This window comes from Canis aureus, chromosome 19 (genome assembly GCF_053574225.1).
Source record: "Canis aureus isolate CA01 chromosome 19, VMU_Caureus_v.1.0, whole genome shotgun sequence".
Taxonomy (NCBI): Eukaryota; Metazoa; Chordata; class Mammalia; order Carnivora; family Canidae; genus Canis; species Canis aureus.
In genome coordinates this window covers 46,372,158-46,391,211 of record NC_135629.1, presented here as the reverse complement: position 1 = coordinate 46,391,211, position 19,054 = coordinate 46,372,158, and the positions used below count along the sequence as shown (strand labels likewise).

The following is a 19,054-nucleotide window of genomic DNA, read 5'->3' as shown; positions in this document are numbered from 1 at the left end:
GGGAGGTGAAGTGACTTCCCAAGGTCACAGAGTGGCTGGGCTGGGATTTGACGCCAGGTCTGCCTGCCACCAAAGTCACAAATGCTGTCTCCCACCTGGGTGCCTGGGTGTGTGTCTGGGATTCATGTGATCCTGCGGTGGGAGTGGGAAGGCAGGGGTGGTGGTGGTGGGGGTTGGGGTCTGTGCCTAACAGCTGAGTAGGGACTCGGGGGGTGGGGGCCTGTATTTTGTGTGGCTGTTAACAGTTGAGAGCCAGCGAGGACGTTCGAGAACTCCGTTGACTTTTAGCCTCCTTCTAGCTTCAGAGAGGGACCAGTATCCTGCTGGAGTCTGAGCATGGGGGTGAGGGTGAATCCCAAGTAAGGGATGAAGTCAGATGTGAAGATGCTGGTCTTAGGCTTCGGGGTTTGGGAGCCGGAAGGCACCTCCTGGGTACTTAACAATGGGGCGGGGTGGGCGGGCGTGGCCTCCCTCCCTCCAGGCCCCGCCCCCTCCCCATGCCCCGCCCCAGACAGACACAGGCACATCTAGGCGGGAAGTGGGACAGTGGGTGGGAGGCCGGTGGGTGAGGAGGGGGCACTGGGTGGGGTGGGTGCAGCCACGCGGTGGGCCGAGTCCAGACACAGAGCGGACGGACAGACAGACGGACAGAAGGGCCTCTACTTACGATCATCTGTCAGCCGAGATGGGGGCGGGGCGGTGGGGGAGGGGGGAATAAGTCACCATGAGTCTCCCAGGAAGGCCAGGGAGGGGGCGGAGACGGCACCGAGGGGCGGACCCCGTGCCCCTGCCCAGCCCAGAGGAGACAGGCAGGTGACAGGTGACGGGAGGTCTAAAGCCTCCCCCACCATCCTCCACCATCGGTGCCTCTTGGCGGCCCTGCCCACCCTCTCCGAGCCTCCCCCAACCACCCAGGAACGTCCTCTCATTCTGTACTGTGCCATCAACCCATGTGCCATTGCCGTCCTCAGGCCCGCACACCTCCCTGGAGGAACCCACACCCAGCCACACCCCTCCGCAGATGTTGTGGTTCACCCAATCCCACCTGGAAGCCTGATCCCTGGGGATCACGGTCTCTGGGCTTTTCCCAAAGGGTTCTAGAGGCATGGTCCTGGCCTGTAGATGAATGCTGACCTCTGCTTGACCTCTCTGACCTTGGATGCTCTCTGTAACCTCTGGCTGACCTCTGGGAGCCCTGTGTTCTATTGGTCTCTGATCTTCCAAGTCCATGGTATCTCCCCTCCTTGTCTCGTGATTGACCCCAAAGAGCCCTCTGATGAACCCACTGACCCATATGACCTCTGTGATCCATGGATTCCATGATCCCCAAGTTGACCTCTTTATTTTCTGGGTGATCTCCGACCTTTGTATGCCCTATTGATCCACATATGACTTCTGTGTCCCTTAGACATCTCTTAACTCTACGTGACCTCTTTGACATTTATATATCTGACCCATGAATGACCTATTTGACTCTTTGGTGACTTTTAATCCATAGGTGGCCTCTCTAATCTTTGAATGGCCCCACTGACCTCTGAGCCCCACTGCCTTTGGCATCAAGTTCTCTGGGCTCCCACAGGGGAGGCTGCCCAGGAATCCCCTCTGGCCCCCTGTGGGCCTCACCGTTTGGTCAGTGAGGGGCGGCAGAACGATGGTCTTCTCCATGGTGTTCATGACCAGCTTCCACAACTCCTTTAGCACCCGCTTCAGCACTGTCTTCTCACAGATTTTGGCAAAGAGAGTCAGGCTGGAGATGAAGGGCAGGTCTGAGAGATGGCCCAGCTGGCTCTAACCTGCAGAGCCCCCTTTCCTCAACAAATGGGCAAGGTGGGAAAATGCTCCAGAGGGCACAGAGCCTGTACAGGGACCCCTGAATGGGGCCAGATGGATCCCATTGACCAGAATGATCTGATGGGGCTATGAAGCATGACACACATGAGGAGTAAATGGTGACTGGACAGGTCAGCAGGGGCCAGGCTGGAAGAGGACTCAACACCTGGGAGGAAAGCCTGGGCCTCAGCATGAGGGCAGTGAGGAACCATGGAGTGTTCATGAGATACATAGTCAGACTTTTCTGTTCGAAAGAAGCGTGGAGGGTAAGCTGGAAGAGGAAGGCTGGAGACTAGGGACTGCGAGTGGGCTGGGACCATGTTCAGGCAGAGGGGAAGGGATGGTATAGGAAGAGGGCAAACTTGAGAGGGAAAACAAGAATTCGAGACTGGATATATGAGGGTTCAAGGAGACCGAGTAATCAATCCACCATGATCCATCCAACAACTGACCCACCCATCCTCCAAACTATCCCTCCCCCAAATTTAATGACCCCTCCATCTTTTTTCTTCTCCCCTCCTCCCTTGCTCCCTCCTTCCCATCCAACTTTCTATCCATCCTCCATCCCCTCTTTCCTTCCCTCCCTCCCTTCCACCCATTCATCCATCCTCTCATCTACACTTCCATCCATTTTTCCTTATTTCAATCTATTGATCCATTCGTCCATCCATCCATCTGGTTATTCATCCATCCATCCATCCAAATACTTACCTAACTATTCATTTACCCATCCATCCCTCCTTTTATCCATCTACCCTCCATCTAGCCTTCCAAGCATTTATCTTTTAATCTACCCATCAATCAGCGCACTCATTTCTCATGTCATCTATCCATCCAACCACTGTCCATTCACCCATACAAATATTTACTCACAGTCCTTCCAACCATTTACTCACCCATATTTCTATCCCTTCATACCTCCACCCACCCACCCTTCCAAACCATACAACCACTGCCCAGCAAACATGCCCTGAATGTCCTCTCCAGGCCAGCCCTAGGTCTCTGAGGCCCCATCCTTAAACTCTTCCTGGCCATCTTAGTCTACCCAGCCTGGCTTACTTGCTGTCCAGCAGGTCCATGATGGGTTGCAGCACATTGTCAGCATCCTGGGCCACACTGCTGCAGGCACTGGCTGGCACATTGCCTGTGCCCTTCACCTGGCTGAGGATGTCACCCATCTGCTTTACGCACTCCTCAATGTGTGGCTGGAAGCTGGGGGCATAGAAGGGAGGAGCTCAGACCACACTCTTCAGGCCTCCCAGAGAAAGGACCAGATGAGGTCTCAAAAGCTGACCCATGGACCGTTATGTTTTTATCCTGAGCATCAAGGAGCCATGGCATATAACTGAGCAGGGGATGATGTGGTGTGTAATAGCAGAATTGGACACTGGGCTGAGACATTCACTTGTGCTATTTATCTCACTGCACAGTCCTACTCAGGTACTATTACTATCATCATCCTCATTTTATAGATGAGTAAACTAAGGTTCAGAGAAATTAAATGACTCACCCAAGGCTACATAGCTAGTAAGTGGTGAAGCCAGGATTGAACTCAGCTCTAACTCCGAGCCTGAAGTCCTCACCACTACATCTGCTGAGTCTCTGGATGCCCCAGGTTTAGAGGTGTGGGGCTACCCCCTCCTGTCTGCTCCCAGCCCTGGAGATGTCCCCACCTGGTAGCAAACACCCGGCTGAGTTCATCCAAGACATTGTTGAGCTTCACCTGGAGCTCCTTCAAGATGTCACTGGCCTCGGCATCCAGCTGAGGAGGGAAAAAGGATAGCAGGTCAGGTTTATAGAGCATCCACATAAATGGGGTATTTACCCATCCAACACAGGGAAAGAGATCCCAAGGGGCTGGGGAGGAAACAGGCACAGATGGTGAAGCTGCTTGCTTGGGTTAGAGGGAGTAGCTGAGCGGGAATTCATCAAGGGCCTACAGGGATGCAGGGTACGTGATGACCCTGCCTGGGCTTCGCCTCACCTCCTTCCCTCCCATGGCTTCGAACATCTTCTCTAGCTGCACTCGGAGCTGCTGAGTGTTGTTCATGAGGATGCAGGGCTAGGGATGCAAAAAGAGCAGGGAGTCAGGGCTCAGTACCCTTCCCCAGAGCCTCCCCCATCCACTGCCAGGGACCCCAGGATGGTTTCAGGGTCTGAGTCCGGAGGAAGAATGAAAGACAGCATTTGGGACCAGATTTCTGGGAATGTTGGGGAAGGGAGTGTCTCTAGACTGGCAGAGGGAAACAGGGCTAAGTAACTTCCCTAGGGTGGGCTAGGCTTCTGGGAGTAGCAGGAAGGGGGAGAGTTCCTGTCACACACCCATATTCTCCCACATGGGCTCAAAGCTTTGCACACTTACATCCATACACCCTGAAGGCTTCATTCGCAACAATGACACACTGAAGGCATGTGCCCTCACCTCCAGATCCCCCCAGACACACACAGTCAGGTACACGGACACACAGCTGGACACATAGACACAGAGCCCAGGGAAGGATGGAGCCTTGGGGGTACAGAATGGGGCTGAGAGGGGACAGGATAGGGTCCCCCACAGGTCACCACTTTCTCCTTCTCCTTGGAGCAGTAGGAGGCGAAGTCCCTGGAGATGATGTCTGCGTACTGGAGAAGCACATTACTGATGGTCTGGGGAGGACACAGATGGAGTGAGAATGGGGGCTGGGGCTGGGCAGGCCCATCAAGAGTCACTAGTGAGATCAGGGATGAGCCCAAACCCCTAAGAGAACTTAAGATGGACCACTTGAATGGGTGAATTCTCTACCCAAGATGACCCTCACAACCAAGAGGAGACACCACCAGGTAAGGATGACTATTTTATGTAAAGTCAGCTCTTTCACAGAGCAATCAACCATCATATTAACCCAGCTCCAAGAACAAGCATGACTGGATCCCAGACAGAATCTCAATTCCTACTTACAGTCCTCAAGTTCAACTCAGCCTAAAGCCAATTAGCTGGAACCCTCAATGCCAGTTAGATGGTCCCGACCTCCAACCTCACCCCAAGGCCCGCCATAATTCTACATTAATCCCAACACTCACTCCAACCTCAATGCCAAATTGAATTTCTATACTAATAGTAACCCTAAACCCAAACCCAAGCTCAATCCCATCCTCAACCTTGACCCCATCTCCAAATTCAATTCCAACTTTAACCACGGCCCTGACATCAACTCCAAACTCAACCTAAATGCTGTTCCCAATCATAACTCCAACATTGATCTCAACCTCAACCCCTATCTCACTGATATCACCAACCCCAGCTTTGACCTCAATCCCAACCTTAACCCCAGTCTTGACCTTGATCCCAATAGCAATTTCAACTGCAACCTCAACCTTGACCCTATCCCAATTCCTCATCTGGACTCCATCCCTAATCCCACTTGCACTCCCATACCTTGGCAAAGCGCCTCATATAGTGCCCCACAATCTGGGGGTCAGGACACTCGAGTTTCTTGATAATCTCAAAGCTCTGGTTGAGCTGGGAGAAGACATCCACCACGGAGCAGGAGAATAGGGCATGCTCTGACGTCTGCTGGAACTGTAGTGGGAGGGAGGCCAGAAAGGAAGAGAGGGGTCAGAGCCAGACAGTCCCAGCATCCAACCCCCCTGCTCTCCATGGGGAAAGCCAGAGACCAACTGCCCTGGAGTGAAATGAATAGTGTGCAGGGGTGACTTAGATGTGGACACAGAGGCTATGGGGAGTGTGGGGCTTCCAGCTTGATGAATTTTCATTCATTTGTTGAATGAACACTTTCAACACTATGAACAAGACGAAAATGGTGGCCATCTTTCAGACTGGCTTCATCCCAAGGGCAATTTTTGACCTCATATTGGATCCCAATGGGCCTCAGAGGGAGACCACTGTGGGCACTCTAGGGCCTTGATCATGGGCCAGTGTCCTCACCCCATCCTTCTTGTCTCGCTCCAGGGCCCCATGTAGGAAATCCCGGGACACCTCCTCATTCTCGTCCAGCCATTGGATGACAAAGGGCTCAAACCACCTGGAATGGAGAGCAGGAGTGGGGTCTTGCCACCTCTCATCCCCTGACCCTCTCCTTTGCCTGGTTCTTAACGGTACTTGGGCAGGTCCTTCTCTCCCTTGAATTCATCCTGTGGCCTTGGGTGGGTACCCCCCTGCTTCCCTAACCCATCAGGCCTCGGTTACTTCAGCCACGAAATGGACCTCGTGGCCACTGTTAGGGCAAGGCTCATACTCACAGGGCTCATGGTTCAGATAAACTACCCATGGGCAAGTGGATTCCCTCTGTGGGATCCCATTACCTGTACAACAGAGGAGTATCTATCCCACAGTGCTGCTGTGAGCAGTGAATGACACAACACATAGTAGGTCCTCGGTAAATGGTGACCACCATCCTGCTCTCCAACACAGCCCGTGAGTCAGACATCCAGAGTTCAAATCCTGGCTCCGTCACTTATTGGATGTCACCTTGGGCAAGTCCTTCAGCATTAAACTCTCCATTTTCTCATCCCCAAAATGGGAATTATAATGCTCCCATCTTATAGAATTGTCAAAAGGATTAAATGAGAAAAGGCACATAGGACCGCTCAGTGCAGTTTCTGATACTTATAAATATTAATTGTCAGGGCTATAGGAATCCATAGTCCAATGGCTGAAAATAGAGACTACTAGGTTTGAACCCCACTATGCCCTTGATGCCCAGGGAGCCCTGAGTAGGTCAGCTCTCATCCCTGGGCCTCAGTCTATCTGTCAGTGCTATAGTTCTGGCTTGGGGCAAGGGACTTACGCAGGGTACTCAGGCACGCGGTCCTTGAAGGCAGGAAGCTCTGCCACATACTCATTGTACAGCCACTTAACCTTGAAGTGTAGGTTCATGTAGTCAGCGCTCTTGCATAGGCGATGCTTGTCATGCTCTGGTAGGGTGAGAATGGAAGTGGCTCAGTCAGGAGGGTCTCCACCCTCTGTCTTGGCAGCACCTACCCTGGCCATCACAGGTGTCCAACCTCAAGCCTGAGGGCACTCACAGCCTCAGAGGGGATACTACTGAAGCACAACTACCTTTATAGCTAGATTGGCAGACATGGGGATGAGAGTACTCACCCTCCATGGCATACTTCATGTCCTGGGCAAACAGGTTCCACATCACTTCGGCACTGATTTTACCCACGTTCAGCTCCTGGGGAAACCTGGTGAAGGTCGTAGAACAATGAAACCTCACCAGATGGAAGCAAGATGGCACAGGCTGCTTTGGCCTTCCCATCCCAGAGGGTAGTGCAGGATAGACAGGGGGATCTGGGTTCAAGCTCCCTCAAAGCCACTGACTTGCTGAGTGACTCTGAACTGAAGCCCTGCTTCTCCATGAGCCTCCACCCATCTATCTCTCCATCCCTTCATCCATTCATTCACCCAGTCATCCACCTTTCTACCTATCCATTCTCTCACTCATCTGTCTATCCACTCATCCATCCATCCATCCATCAGTCCATTTCTCCATCTAATCAGCCATCCATTCTTTTATCTACCCTTTCATCCTTCCACCAATCTATCCATTCATCCACCTATTCACCCACTCATCCATCCATCCATCCATCCATCCATCCATCCATCCATCCATCTATCCATCCATTTCTCCATCCAATCAGCTATCCGTCCATTCCTTTATGTACTCATTCATCCTTCCATCAACCAATCCATCCATCCATCCACCTATTCATCCAACCATCTACCCACCCATCTGTTCATTTCTCCATTCAATCATATCTCCATCCATCTGCCCACCCTTATGCATCCACCCTTAGCCCATCCATTCCAAATCCCTGATCTTAACTGAATATCTAACTAACCAAGAGATATTGGCACACCAGAGTTAGGAGCCCCTCTAGCACTCAGAGAGAAATAAGACACAGCAGTTCATTTAGCTAACAGAGATGAAAACTCTACAAATGTATAAATCTACAAACCTAAACTATGTACATACACACAATTACACAATATACAATATTGTATATTGAAGTGCATTCCACAATTGTATGCATATATACAATTAAACCCATAGGCTATAATATACAATGAATTAGATCTACACACAAGATATAATGCAATTTAAATGTAAAACATTTAGTAGAGTATCTAGCGTATAGTAAATACTTGAGCAACATGTCTATTGTTACTTATGAACCTGCACACACATTCAAAATTATATACATATGTACACAGTGTTATTCACACAAATCAATACATACAAAATATATGCCTGATTACACCAGCAATTGTATACATACACACAGTTTCATGTATATGTTTGTAAACTATGCCATATTTCATTCAGGCACAACCATACCTACAGTTGCCTCTAGATAGACATCATATTATGTGTAATTAGACATGATCATCTTTACACATAAGACACAAAATTGTGCACACATACGTACGCACATAATGACCTCCGGAAAATTAACTGCACAGATAACACAACTCACTGGTTGAGGCAGGGAGTGTAGGAATTTTTGTCTTCCTCAATGATGGACACTATGAGAGTGATCAGCTTGGACCAAAAGTCAAGGTTCTTGATGCTGGGTCCCTGTTCCTCTGGGGGAACTTCTCCCTTCTTGGCCTAGAAGGGGCAGTGGAGACATTGGCCAAAGGGGCTCAGGGATAGGTGCCTTGGTTAGTTCATTATTGTGAGACAGGAGGTTAGTGAGGAAGGGGTCCCATTAACACATGTGTGGTTCAGGTAGGAGAGCTGTATGAAAAGGAACTGAGTTCATGTAAACTGGCCCAAACAGAGGTCATGTCCATGCAGCTCAACAAAGCTTTATTAGACTCAACTCATAAAAGTGAATAGAACTGAATTTAGTTGGAAAAAACTGAAGCCCACTAAACCAAATGGGGCTGAAATGAATGCCAATCAGGCCCATTTAGCTTAACAGATGGAGGTTCTCAGAATTAATTCAATGAAACGGAACTTGGGCCAATTATACTGAATGGAGTGGAATTAAACTTAACTGGATTGAATTAAACTCAAATGAATTCAATTGGATTGAACCTAATCAACTCATCCAAGATCAACATCATCCTAAGTCAGAATAATGGAAATAAATCGACTTGAACTCAACCCAACCTAACAATCTAATTCAAGTCAACTGAATCAATCCAATCCAATGCTATCTACTCAACCCAATCTAACATACTCAGGCCAGTTCAATCCAACTTTAGCCAATCAGTGAAAATGAATGTAGCTAATTCAACTGAAATGAGTCCAACTCAAACTAATTAATTTGAACTCAACTATGCCTAACCTAACAACCCATCTCATCCTAACTCAAGCCCACTCAACCTAGTCAAGAATAACTTCAAGTTGGGATCCCTGGGTGGCACAGCGGTTTGGCGTCTGCCTTTGGGCCAGGGCGCGATCCTGGAGACCCGGGATCGAATCCCACATCAGGCTCCCGGTGCATGGAGCCTGCTTCTCCCTCTGCCTGTGTCTCTGCCTCTCTCTCTCTCTGTGACTATCATAAAAAAAAAAAAAAAAGAATAACTTCAAGTCAACTGAATAGAAATAAATGGATTTTTATTCAATTAAACCCTGCTAATCCAACTCAGTTCTGCTCAGTAATTAGCCAAGAGCAATGTTGAGTCACCTGAATAGAAATAAATGGGACTCAACTCTTTATAGTTGAACTAAACCCAACCCAATTTAATCCACTGCACCTCAACCCAATTCAGTTAAAAGTGACTTGATTTGGGATCCCTGGGTGGCGCAGCAGTTTGGCGCCTGCCTTTGGCCCAGGGCGCAATCCTGGAGACCCGGGATCGAATCCCACATCAGGCTCCCGGTGCATGGAGCCTGCTTCTCCCTCTGCCTATGTCTCTGCCTCTCTTTCTCTCTCTGTGACTATCATAAATAAAAAAATAAAAATAAATAAATAAAAGTGACTTGATTAAAACTCAGGTTGACTTCAACTTGAAGTTGAAGCTTGACTTCAACTTGAAGTCAACCTGAGTGTAAATTAACAGAATGAAATAAAAATCTCACTAAATTGAGCTAATGTGTTATCTCCTATCAGAAACCCAAGGTGAGGAAGGGGCCACCTTAGCTCCCACAGTCTCCTGCAATTCCTCCATCCCAGGGCTAATCACCCTAGGTTGAGTTTCAATCTATTTATCTTTCCCTTTTAAAAGGGAATAAGCTCCTTGAAACCTTATTGACAATCCTGGAATTATAAGTGTAGATAAACACATGTTGAAAGATCTCATATAGGGACTCCTGGGTGGCTCAGTGGTTGAGCAACTGCCTTAGGCTCAGGGTGTGATCCCAGTCCCGGGATCGAGCCCCACATTGGGGTCCCTGTGAGGCACCTGCTTCTCCCTCTGCCTATGTCTCCTCTTCTCTCTCTGTCTCTCATGAATAAATAAATAATCTTAAAAAAATATCAAATAAATTGAGTTGAAATGACCAAAACTGACCTCTACTCAAGAAATTAAATTCAACATTTATTGAATAGCGATTCCATTAGTGATTCTATGGGAGCACACTGTATGCCAAACTCAACTGAGTTTAACTAAAACTGAATTTATTGCTCATCTGTTGTCTATCAGGTGCTAAGCACTTACCTACATTTTATCTAAAGATAGCATCTTTGAATTTTCTCCTCAATCCAGAGATATGGATTCATGACCCCATTTTACAGAGGGAGATACTGCGGCTCAGTTAAATCACTTTAGAAGGGGCAGACCTGGGATTTGGGCTGGGGTCTGGTTGGTAACCCCTATTCCTTTCTGCTTTATCTGGAGTCCTTACCGGGTCTGTCTGGTACTCCCGACTGTAGAGTTCATGACAGTTGTTGAAGATGTATTCATAAGTAGAGTTGAGGCAGGCTTTCACACAGTCTTTCACCACCTGGCTGGCTCGGGGTGGGCTCTGGAGTTCTTGCACCTAGAGGGAGGGAAACAGGCACAAGTTGGCCCGTCTGGGACAGGAGGACCCAGGAAGTGGCTACAAGTGGTTATGAGTTTAAGGAAATGTAGCAGCATGAAAGCAGAGGGTCATTGAAAAAGGGCACTACTCTCCAGGTGAAATGTTGCTTGATTAGGAGCTAAGAGTGCTAGAAAATGCCCCTCAGGGGGCTAATGGGACTGGGTCTCCTTCTTACCTTCATCCGAAAGAAGGTGATGCTGGTGAGAAGGTCCACAGTGGATTTGAGGTCCTGGAGTCTCTCTGGGCTGCTGGCTGGGAAGTTATTCTGTTGGAAGGGAGAAGAGGGGTAAGATTATGGAAGAAGGCTGGGTGGGGTAGTAGTGTTTTAGGGGAAACACAAGAGCCCCCCCCTCCCGCCAAGTTTCAGGAAATATGTGAAGGTCCATGAGAACATCTTGAAGCAACTGGGGGAGTCTGGTGGGGTAGCACTGTTTTAGGGGAAACACAAGAGCCCCCCCCCCGCCAAGTTTCAGGAAATATGTGAAGGTCCATGAGAACATCTTGAAGCAACTGGGGGAGTCTGGTGGGGTAGCAGTGTTTTAGGGGAAATACAAGAGCCCCCCCAAGTTTCAGGAAATATGTGAAGGTCCATGAGAATATCTTGAAGCAACTGGGGGAGTCTGGTTGGATGTATCTAGCATGTTGGGCAGATGCTGCCCACATATGTGTACAAATGTCAAAGGAACACATTCCACATATTAATATGGGTCCTCCCATGTACACGCCTGATGGGAGCTCTCCCCAGTGGGCACACACATATGTGTAAAAGCAAGCAAGTCATCATGCATGCACTTCTTACCCGATACATGGAGAGGTCAATCCGCAGGGAGTTGTGCAGCTGGTCCAGGAGCTTGACAAAGCGCTCTTTCTGAGGAAGGAGAGGAGAAAGACGGATGGAAGCAGGGACATGGGGGTCAAGTGTAGCAGCTAAAAGTGGCTGCCATATTGGGTGAGTACTTACTATATACTAAGTGCCCCCCAACCACCATAGAACTGAACCCCTGTAATATTCATTTCCATTCTACAGAGGGGTAAATTGAGGCTTAGATAGGACAAGTGAGGGACCCCTGGGTGGCTCAGTGGTTTAGCGCCTGCGTTTGGCCAAGGGCATGATCCTGAAGTCACGGGATCGAGTCCCACATCGGGCTCCCGCATGGAGCCTGCTTCTCCCTCTGCCTGTGTCTCTGCCTCTCTCTCTGTCTGTGTCTCTCATGAATACATTAAAAGAAAGAAAGAAAGAGAGAGAGAGAGAGAGAGAAGGAAGGAAGGAAGGAAGGAAGGAAGGAAGGAAGGAAGGAAGGAAGGACAAGTGGCTGGTGCAAAGTCACACAAAAAGTCAGGTCCAGATTGGAGACCAGGGAGTCACACAGGGTATGACCAGCACAGCGTTGGGCTCTCCCTCCTCCTGCAGCCCCGGTCTCTGGGACTGACCCCGAAGTTGGAGGCAGCAAAGCGGTCAGAGGCAGACACGTTGGTGGAGGCGGTGGTGTGCGCATAGTAGGCATTGATGTTGGCAAGCAGGGTGCTCATGACGGCGGGCACCCCAGGACACATGTACTTGGAGGAGAGGCAGGCAAAGTGGCTGGTGGGAGGGAATGGGAGAAATTAGGCCTGGCATCCAGCCAGGACAGGCAGTGATCCCCCCTCCCCCCAGAATACCTCCAAGACAGCATCTGTGAGTGGCCCCCTCTAACCTCCAAACCATTCTTTCTGGCAGATTGTTTTCCAAGTTTCTCTGTCTCCTCTATGGGTTGCCCTAGCTCTGCCTCTAACTCTGATTCTCACACTGTTATTTCAACTCCCAGAAGTGGTACTTTCCTAACCTCCAAGGGATTACAGAATGCCCACCACACCCACACCCTCTTTGGATCCTTCTCCCAAGAACCCTTCCACCACTAGATCTGCCAGTGTTTACTTGGTGACCCCCTCACCCCAGTTTCCTGCACCTTGCCCTCATGTCCACCCCAGCCTGCAGCCTCACGTCATGGCTTGGTAGATGGACTCGACGCCATAGCGCATGGCAAATTCATCCACAATCTCCTGCGCTGTCTCATCATAGTAAACCTTCCAGGCGTCGTCACCCTTGGCATCTGGGATCTTCACAACCCCATTGTTCTGCACGTCTGTCACGAAGTGGAACAGGTTCTGCCACCAAGAGGGAGAAGGCATCATGGAGAGTGCATTGAGGCACAAGGGGTTAGAAAGATCCCAGGTCCAGGGCAGCTTACATCACCCATACACTTATTCATTAATTTATTCATCTACTCTTTCATCCATCCACCACCCACCAATTCATTCAACTACCAAAAATTTCACCCATCCACTCACTCATCCTTGTAACACTTTAACCATACAACCATCCATCTGTCCACCCACCTACCCACCTATCCATCTATCTATCCATCTACTCATTCACCCATTGATCCAGCTACCCCCAAATCCACCTGTCCACTCCTCTATCCTTCCATCCAACCATCCTTTTATCCATCCATCCACCCACCCATCTATTTAAACTTCCATCTGTCTGCCTGCCCATTCATCCACTCATCCATCCACCCACCATTCATCTACCCAAAACTTCATCCATGCACTAATCCTCCCTTCTAATAATCCAACCACCATCCATCCATTCCATATATCTACCCACAACTTAATCTGTCCATTCAGCAATTAACCCATCCAACTATCCATCTCCTATTTATCTACCCATCAATTTATCCATCCATCCATCCATCCATCCATCCATTCATCTGACATCTATTTTTCCACCCAACTACCAATCCAACCACCCCCAAATTTACTCATCCATCCATCTATACTTCCAATAGTTCAACCACACATCTATCCATCCACTTATCCTTTTAACCACTCATCATCTATTTGTCCATTTAATCATTTATTCATTCAACAAACTGAGTTCTCTCCAGAGGCCCCCTGTTCGGGTCTGGGACAGATGGAAGGCCTGGAGCTGGGTAGTGAGAGTCTGCCTAGAGGTCAGGGAAGGCTTCCCAGAGGAGGCAGCCCTGAAACTAGACGGATGGGGGGGGTAGTTTTCCAGGCAGAAGGAATGGCATGGGGGACAGTCTTGGAGGCCCAGGGAGTGTAGATGGTGTGGCTGGAAAGAGGAAAGTGGGGCTAGGGCAGGCAGAAATGGCAAGTGGGGGCAATGTGGGAGATCTTGTGAGCTTTGAAGGCAGGGAGGAGTGGTGGGCCTCACCTCGTGCAGACAAGTGTACTGGACATGGTAGGGGGCCACCTTTTCCTCCCCTTTGATCTCCACACTGATGTGTAGCCGGATGGCACCCGATACAGCGGATTTGTCAGTCCGCTTGTCTGCAGAACAGAAAGGAGTGGCTGCATCAGAACTTTCCAATCTGGGCCTGGGATATTTTAATGTATGCATGATTGTAGCCCTCCTGGACTCCCTGAGATTAAGACCTGGGTAACTTCTCAGATTGGCTTTCCAGGCTTGTGCCTCTCCCATTAGCCTAGAATTCGCTAGGCCCTGTCTCTTCCTTCAACTAGGACTCCAGATCTTTCTTCCTTGCTCAGGTTAAATTCCTGAGTCCTCATCTTCCTCTTTAACCAGGAGCCCTAGACCCTGCTTCTCCCCCCCCAGACTGGGCTCTCAGGCCCTGCCTCTCCCATTAGATCAAGATCTGCAGAGTCCACTCATCTTAGACAGGGTTCCTGGGCTGGAGCCTCTCTCCTCAGACTAGGATCCTCAGGTCTTGCTTTCTGCCCCATCAGATTGGGTTCACAGACCCTGCCTCCTCCATCAGACTGGGCCTCACAGTCCTTGCCTCCCACATCAGATTGGGATTCATAGACGCTGCCTCCCTCTTCAGACTGGGCTCCTAGACTAATTCCTCCTGACCCTGGTTTCCCTTTTTGGCTCTCTGGAACACCCTCCCTGTCCCTTGCAGAACACCACCCATGCTCACCCAGGTTGTACCACACGTCCATCTCGCCGCTGAGTGTCCGCACCTCGATGATCGTCTGTCCCAGGAAGTCATCAGATTCCCTCTTAAACCGCTGCTTCACACGGGATTTGATGTCATCATCCTCATCCCAGACCCGCACCTTGATTCGGTCTGAGGAGTTGTGACATTCACTGCAGGGTGGGGGGAGGCAGAGGCTGGAGTCAGGTGGCCGGCATACTACGCTGCTCTTGGAGCCCCCTGCAGCTGCCCCAGCAGAGAGCTCCTCCGAGGGGGCCAGGGGTTTAACCAGGCACTTACAAGTGGAAGTTCTCCTCCCACACAGGGTTCAGGTTCCCATAGATAGTTTTTGTCCGTTTCTTGGTCTTCCCAACCTGGACAGTGACATAGGGGTCGCTGGATCCTGTCTTGTCCTTTGCCTGCAAGCCCTGGGCACAGACCACTGTAAGACACAAAGGACAAATACAAATATGAGCTCAAGGAGTGACACATGCTGAGAACAGTCACTGCCATGGGCTTCAGGCTGCTTACTGGGGACACCTGTGACATGGCTTGAGGGCTTTGTTCTGATCAAAGGAGTCCATGGGGACACCCACAAGACGTGAAGGGCATGTAGAGAGTTAACACTCAAGGAGCCCTCAGCTGATGCAGAATGCGAAGGTGCCCCAGGGTCACTCCGGGGTAGGACATTCTATACATTGTCCTGAAATCTCCAGCAGGACTGAGCTTACAGTTGCTCATGGAGTCACCTGTTTACTGGTGTCCCCTGCAGGGCTCCTTCCCTTCCTGCTCCCAGACTCATGTCTCCACTAGCACTGCGGCTTCCTGGGGCCACCTCCTGGATATCCATCTGCCCTGAAATCCTCATCTCGAGGTCTGCTTTCAGGGAAATTTGAATGAGGTTGGGCATGGATAAACAGCCTAAGACTCCCACCCCTGGGCAGGACCACTCCACTGTGTGAGCTCCACACTGTCCCCCAGTGGTCCCCGGGGGGAACTGAGCCCCAATCCTCCACAGCATTGCCTGATCATTGGCACCCTGTATGGGTCTCCTTCCCTCCCAGGCTCACTTCTCAACTCCCATGGCATCACCCCCAAATAAACAATGTGCCCTCAATTCCTCTTTTTGGGGTCTGATTCTGGGAAGGCACCAACCAAGACTCATCCAGACAGAGAGTCATGCACTCACATTTGGAGGCATTCATGCCCACCCACGCTGTGAGCACACTCACTTATGGACATGGGAAAAGACATGGACACATTCGAGTACACTCAGCAAAGGAGCCATAGGAGGACGCACAGGGGACTGAGAAGAAGGGAGCCTGTGGCCACCCCAGCCCCCGCGGCCTCACCAGTGATGCTGATCTTGGCCGACCACTTGGATGTGCCGTCCAGCACGCTCTGCTTGACCGCCTTCATCTGCTGTGTATGCGTGGTCTTGGTCACGGCGAAGATCTCCTGGATGAGCTCGAAGATCTCAGGTTTGTTGCGCTCCCGGATCTTCATGCGGTCCTTGAGCACCATGATGATGTTCTGCGTGCGGTCCTCCGCCCCGTGCTTGGAGCTCTTTTCTGCAGCCCCTGCGGACGCACACAGCACTCACCGTCCAGAGCGCGCTCCCTCTCAGGAGCCAGAACCCCAACTCCCATTCCAGAGCTTCCTCGGCGGCATGGATTAAAGCGAAGGGTGCTTTAATCCATGGGGGCTCAGGTGACTCACCCTCACCCCAAAGCTGGAGCTGCTAGAGCTTTCTACTTGCTCTCTGAATCCTCTACCCCTCCACCCTTCAGTCCCCCCTGCCTAGACCTCGCCCCTTCGGCGACTCCTCCCCCCACTCTGAACCCCCTTCCTCGGGAGCCAACCCTAAACCTAACCCAATTTTCTCCAGGGGAACCGCTGACTCTCAGTAAGGCCATCCCTTGCAGGTTAGCTAGCTCCTGGGTCCCGCCCCGCCCCTCTCGGACCCTGTCACATCCCTTACCCCCTCTTCCCCCCAATCCTGCAGCCAGGAAGCCCCGCCCCCACCTCCGCGGGGCCCCGCCCCCTCCAGCCCCGCGCTCACGCTGCAGGCAATCTGCGTTGAGCAGGTCCTGGCACTTCTCGTGGCACTTGACCCCGCACTCGGTGCAGCGCATGCCCTGCCGCGCGATGCCCCACAGCAGCCCCTCGCACTCGTAGCAGTAGGTGGGCGTGGTGGCCGTCCACACCTCGAAGTTGTGCGGCGTCGTGCAGGAGATGGGATAGATTAAGGCTTGCAGGGTCTTCTTGTAAACGTGGTTTTTCTGAGGGGAGGGAGGGGGGCGGCGTGGGGCTCTGTCCTGCCTCGCGCTCATCCCCTTGCTGAGTATAGTCAAGTCTCAGTCCCTCCCCCTGCCCCCAGGCTGTGGGACCACGGCTCCCTGCACAGATCGAGTTGGCAAGATGTTGTACAACCCAATTCTGGAAAACCAGACTCTGGAGAGCGAGGAATGCGCGTCTCTACCACACTCTCCTCCCCCTCCTCCTCCTCCTCCTCCTCCTCCTCCTCCTCCTCCTCCAGGAGCCCCCAGCCCAGCCCAGCCCTCAACCAGTGGAAGGGGAGGCCCCCCACGCACCAACTCTTCGTTGTTCAAAGTGCTGGAGGCCAAGGCTGAGGTGATGCCTGCTTTTCTGGACTGGACCAGGGACTGGGGCAGGGAGATCATCCAGGGAGTCACAGGGGTCAATTCACACCCAAGGAGTTGTCACCACAAGCAGAATCCACAGCCACAGTTTGGGGCCACAGCCGCGAATAGGAAAAACAGGTCAGAGCAGCAGGAGCAGAACCAGGAAAGAATTGGAAAGTTTTACAGGTTCTGGGTTAGAAGTGTGCAGCCTCACACCCCTGACTCACCCATCCCCCACCAGACTCAAGAGCTGCACTTGGCATGATTGCCAGCCACAGAACAAAACTACCAGCCACCCCATGAACCAAGGTCAGGGATCACCTGCTCTCTCCCCCACCCATAAACTTTAGGATATGGAGGGTCCTTCTCCCCAAAACCCATGGGTTGGGGCCAGTTGAAAGATCCTAGTGGCAGGGTGGGTGGTCTGGGGAAGAGATAGAGATTGGAGGCCCAGGTTACCATCACTCACCATGGCCTAAGGTGTCCGTGCAGCAGATAGGGTAGAAATCAGATTACATTAGTTCCAGAGAACACTTTGCCAGCTCCCAGTCCCAGGCCTGCCATGGGCAGTTGTATAGGTTGAGCACTGCTATGGCAGTCCTTCTCTGCTGGGGGAGGAGAGGGCCAGGGGCTCACCAGGTCGCTCACGAGTGGAATGGGCTTCCTCTTGCGGATGTCTGGCATGCTGTCAATGATGATGAGGCCACCTCCAGGGCTGCAACACACACAGGATGTCAAGAACCCAGGCTTCCCTCTTCCTCCAATAGACATCACTTGAGGCCCGGACATCACTTGATCTCCCCCAGGATTAATCGTATTTCCGGAAAAGATCCATTTAAGTCCCCCCCCACTAACCTCACAATGTGGACTTATTTGGAAGTGGGGTCATCGCAGATATAATTAGTTAAGATGAGGTCATCCTAGAGTAGGTGGGCCCCTTATCCAGTATAACTGGTGTCTTTATAAAAAGGGAGATGGCAATGTGACAAGAGACAGAGATTAGAGTGACACATTTACAAACCAAGGAACCCTGAGGATTGCCAGCAGTTACCAGCAGCTAGCAAGGCAAAGACGGGTTCTCCCCTACAGGTGTCAGAGGGAGTGTGGGCCAGCCAACAACTCGACTTTGGAATTCTGATCTCCAGAACTATAAGAGAATCTATTTCTGTTTTTCTATTTTATTTATTTATTCATGAGAGACACAGATTGAGAGAGGCAGAGACACAGGCAGAGGAAGATGCAGGCTCCACGCACGGAGCCCGATGTGGGACTCGATCTGGGACTCCGGAATCACACCCTGAGCCAAAGGCAGACACTCAACCGCTGAGCCACCCAGGCGTCCCTATTTCTGTTGTTTTAAGCTATTCATTTGTGATAGTTTGTCCTAGTGGCCCTAGGAGATGAAGACACTGGACACCAGCTTCCTCATCTGGGAAATGGGAGATGACGCAGTTGCCCACGTTTTGTTTTTTTAATTTGTTAAAAAATTTGTTCACAGAGACACAGAGAGTGAAGCAGAAACATAGACAGAGGGAGAAGTAGCTCCCTGCCAGAAGCCCAATGCGTGACTCGATCCCAGGACCCCAGATCACAACCTGAGCCAAAGGGAGACACGCTCAACCACTGAGCTACCCAGGTGCCCCAGTTGCCCAAGTTGAAT

The 19,054-nt window shown here is 51.0% G+C and overlaps 1 protein-coding gene across 1 annotated transcript in view; it reads right to left on the bottom strand.

Annotated features, from left to right (window-relative positions):
• Positions 1-19,054, bottom strand: part of UNC13A (unc-13 homolog A) — a 64,767-nt gene that overhangs the window by 16,028 nt on the left and 29,685 nt on the right. The window contains exons 13-36 of the mRNA XM_077859453.1: positions 18,031-18,109; positions 17,864-17,869; positions 17,344-17,415; positions 16,812-17,031; positions 16,102-16,329; positions 15,050-15,191; positions 14,753-14,922; positions 14,026-14,141; positions 12,790-12,953; positions 12,240-12,390; positions 11,608-11,676; positions 10,984-11,073; positions 10,632-10,766; positions 8,311-8,444; positions 6,932-7,017; positions 6,618-6,744; positions 5,756-5,852; positions 5,246-5,389; positions 4,393-4,476; positions 3,815-3,892; positions 3,504-3,592; positions 2,890-3,042; positions 1,624-1,747; positions 668-673 (exon numbers count right to left, since the gene is read on the bottom strand). Coding sequence (XP_077715579.1) covers positions 668-673; positions 1,624-1,747; positions 2,890-3,042; positions 3,504-3,592; positions 3,815-3,892; positions 4,393-4,476; positions 5,246-5,389; positions 5,756-5,852; positions 6,618-6,744; positions 6,932-7,017; positions 8,311-8,444; positions 10,632-10,766; positions 10,984-11,073; positions 11,608-11,676; positions 12,240-12,390; positions 12,790-12,953; positions 14,026-14,141; positions 14,753-14,922; positions 15,050-15,191; positions 16,102-16,329; positions 16,812-17,031; positions 17,344-17,415; positions 17,864-17,869; positions 18,031-18,109 — 2,764 coding nt within the window. The remainder of the gene's footprint in view (positions 1-667; positions 674-1,623; positions 1,748-2,889; positions 3,043-3,503; positions 3,593-3,814; positions 3,893-4,392; positions 4,477-5,245; positions 5,390-5,755; positions 5,853-6,617; positions 6,745-6,931; positions 7,018-8,310; positions 8,445-10,631; positions 10,767-10,983; positions 11,074-11,607; positions 11,677-12,239; positions 12,391-12,789; positions 12,954-14,025; positions 14,142-14,752; positions 14,923-15,049; positions 15,192-16,101; positions 16,330-16,811; positions 17,032-17,343; positions 17,416-17,863; positions 17,870-18,030; positions 18,110-19,054) is intronic.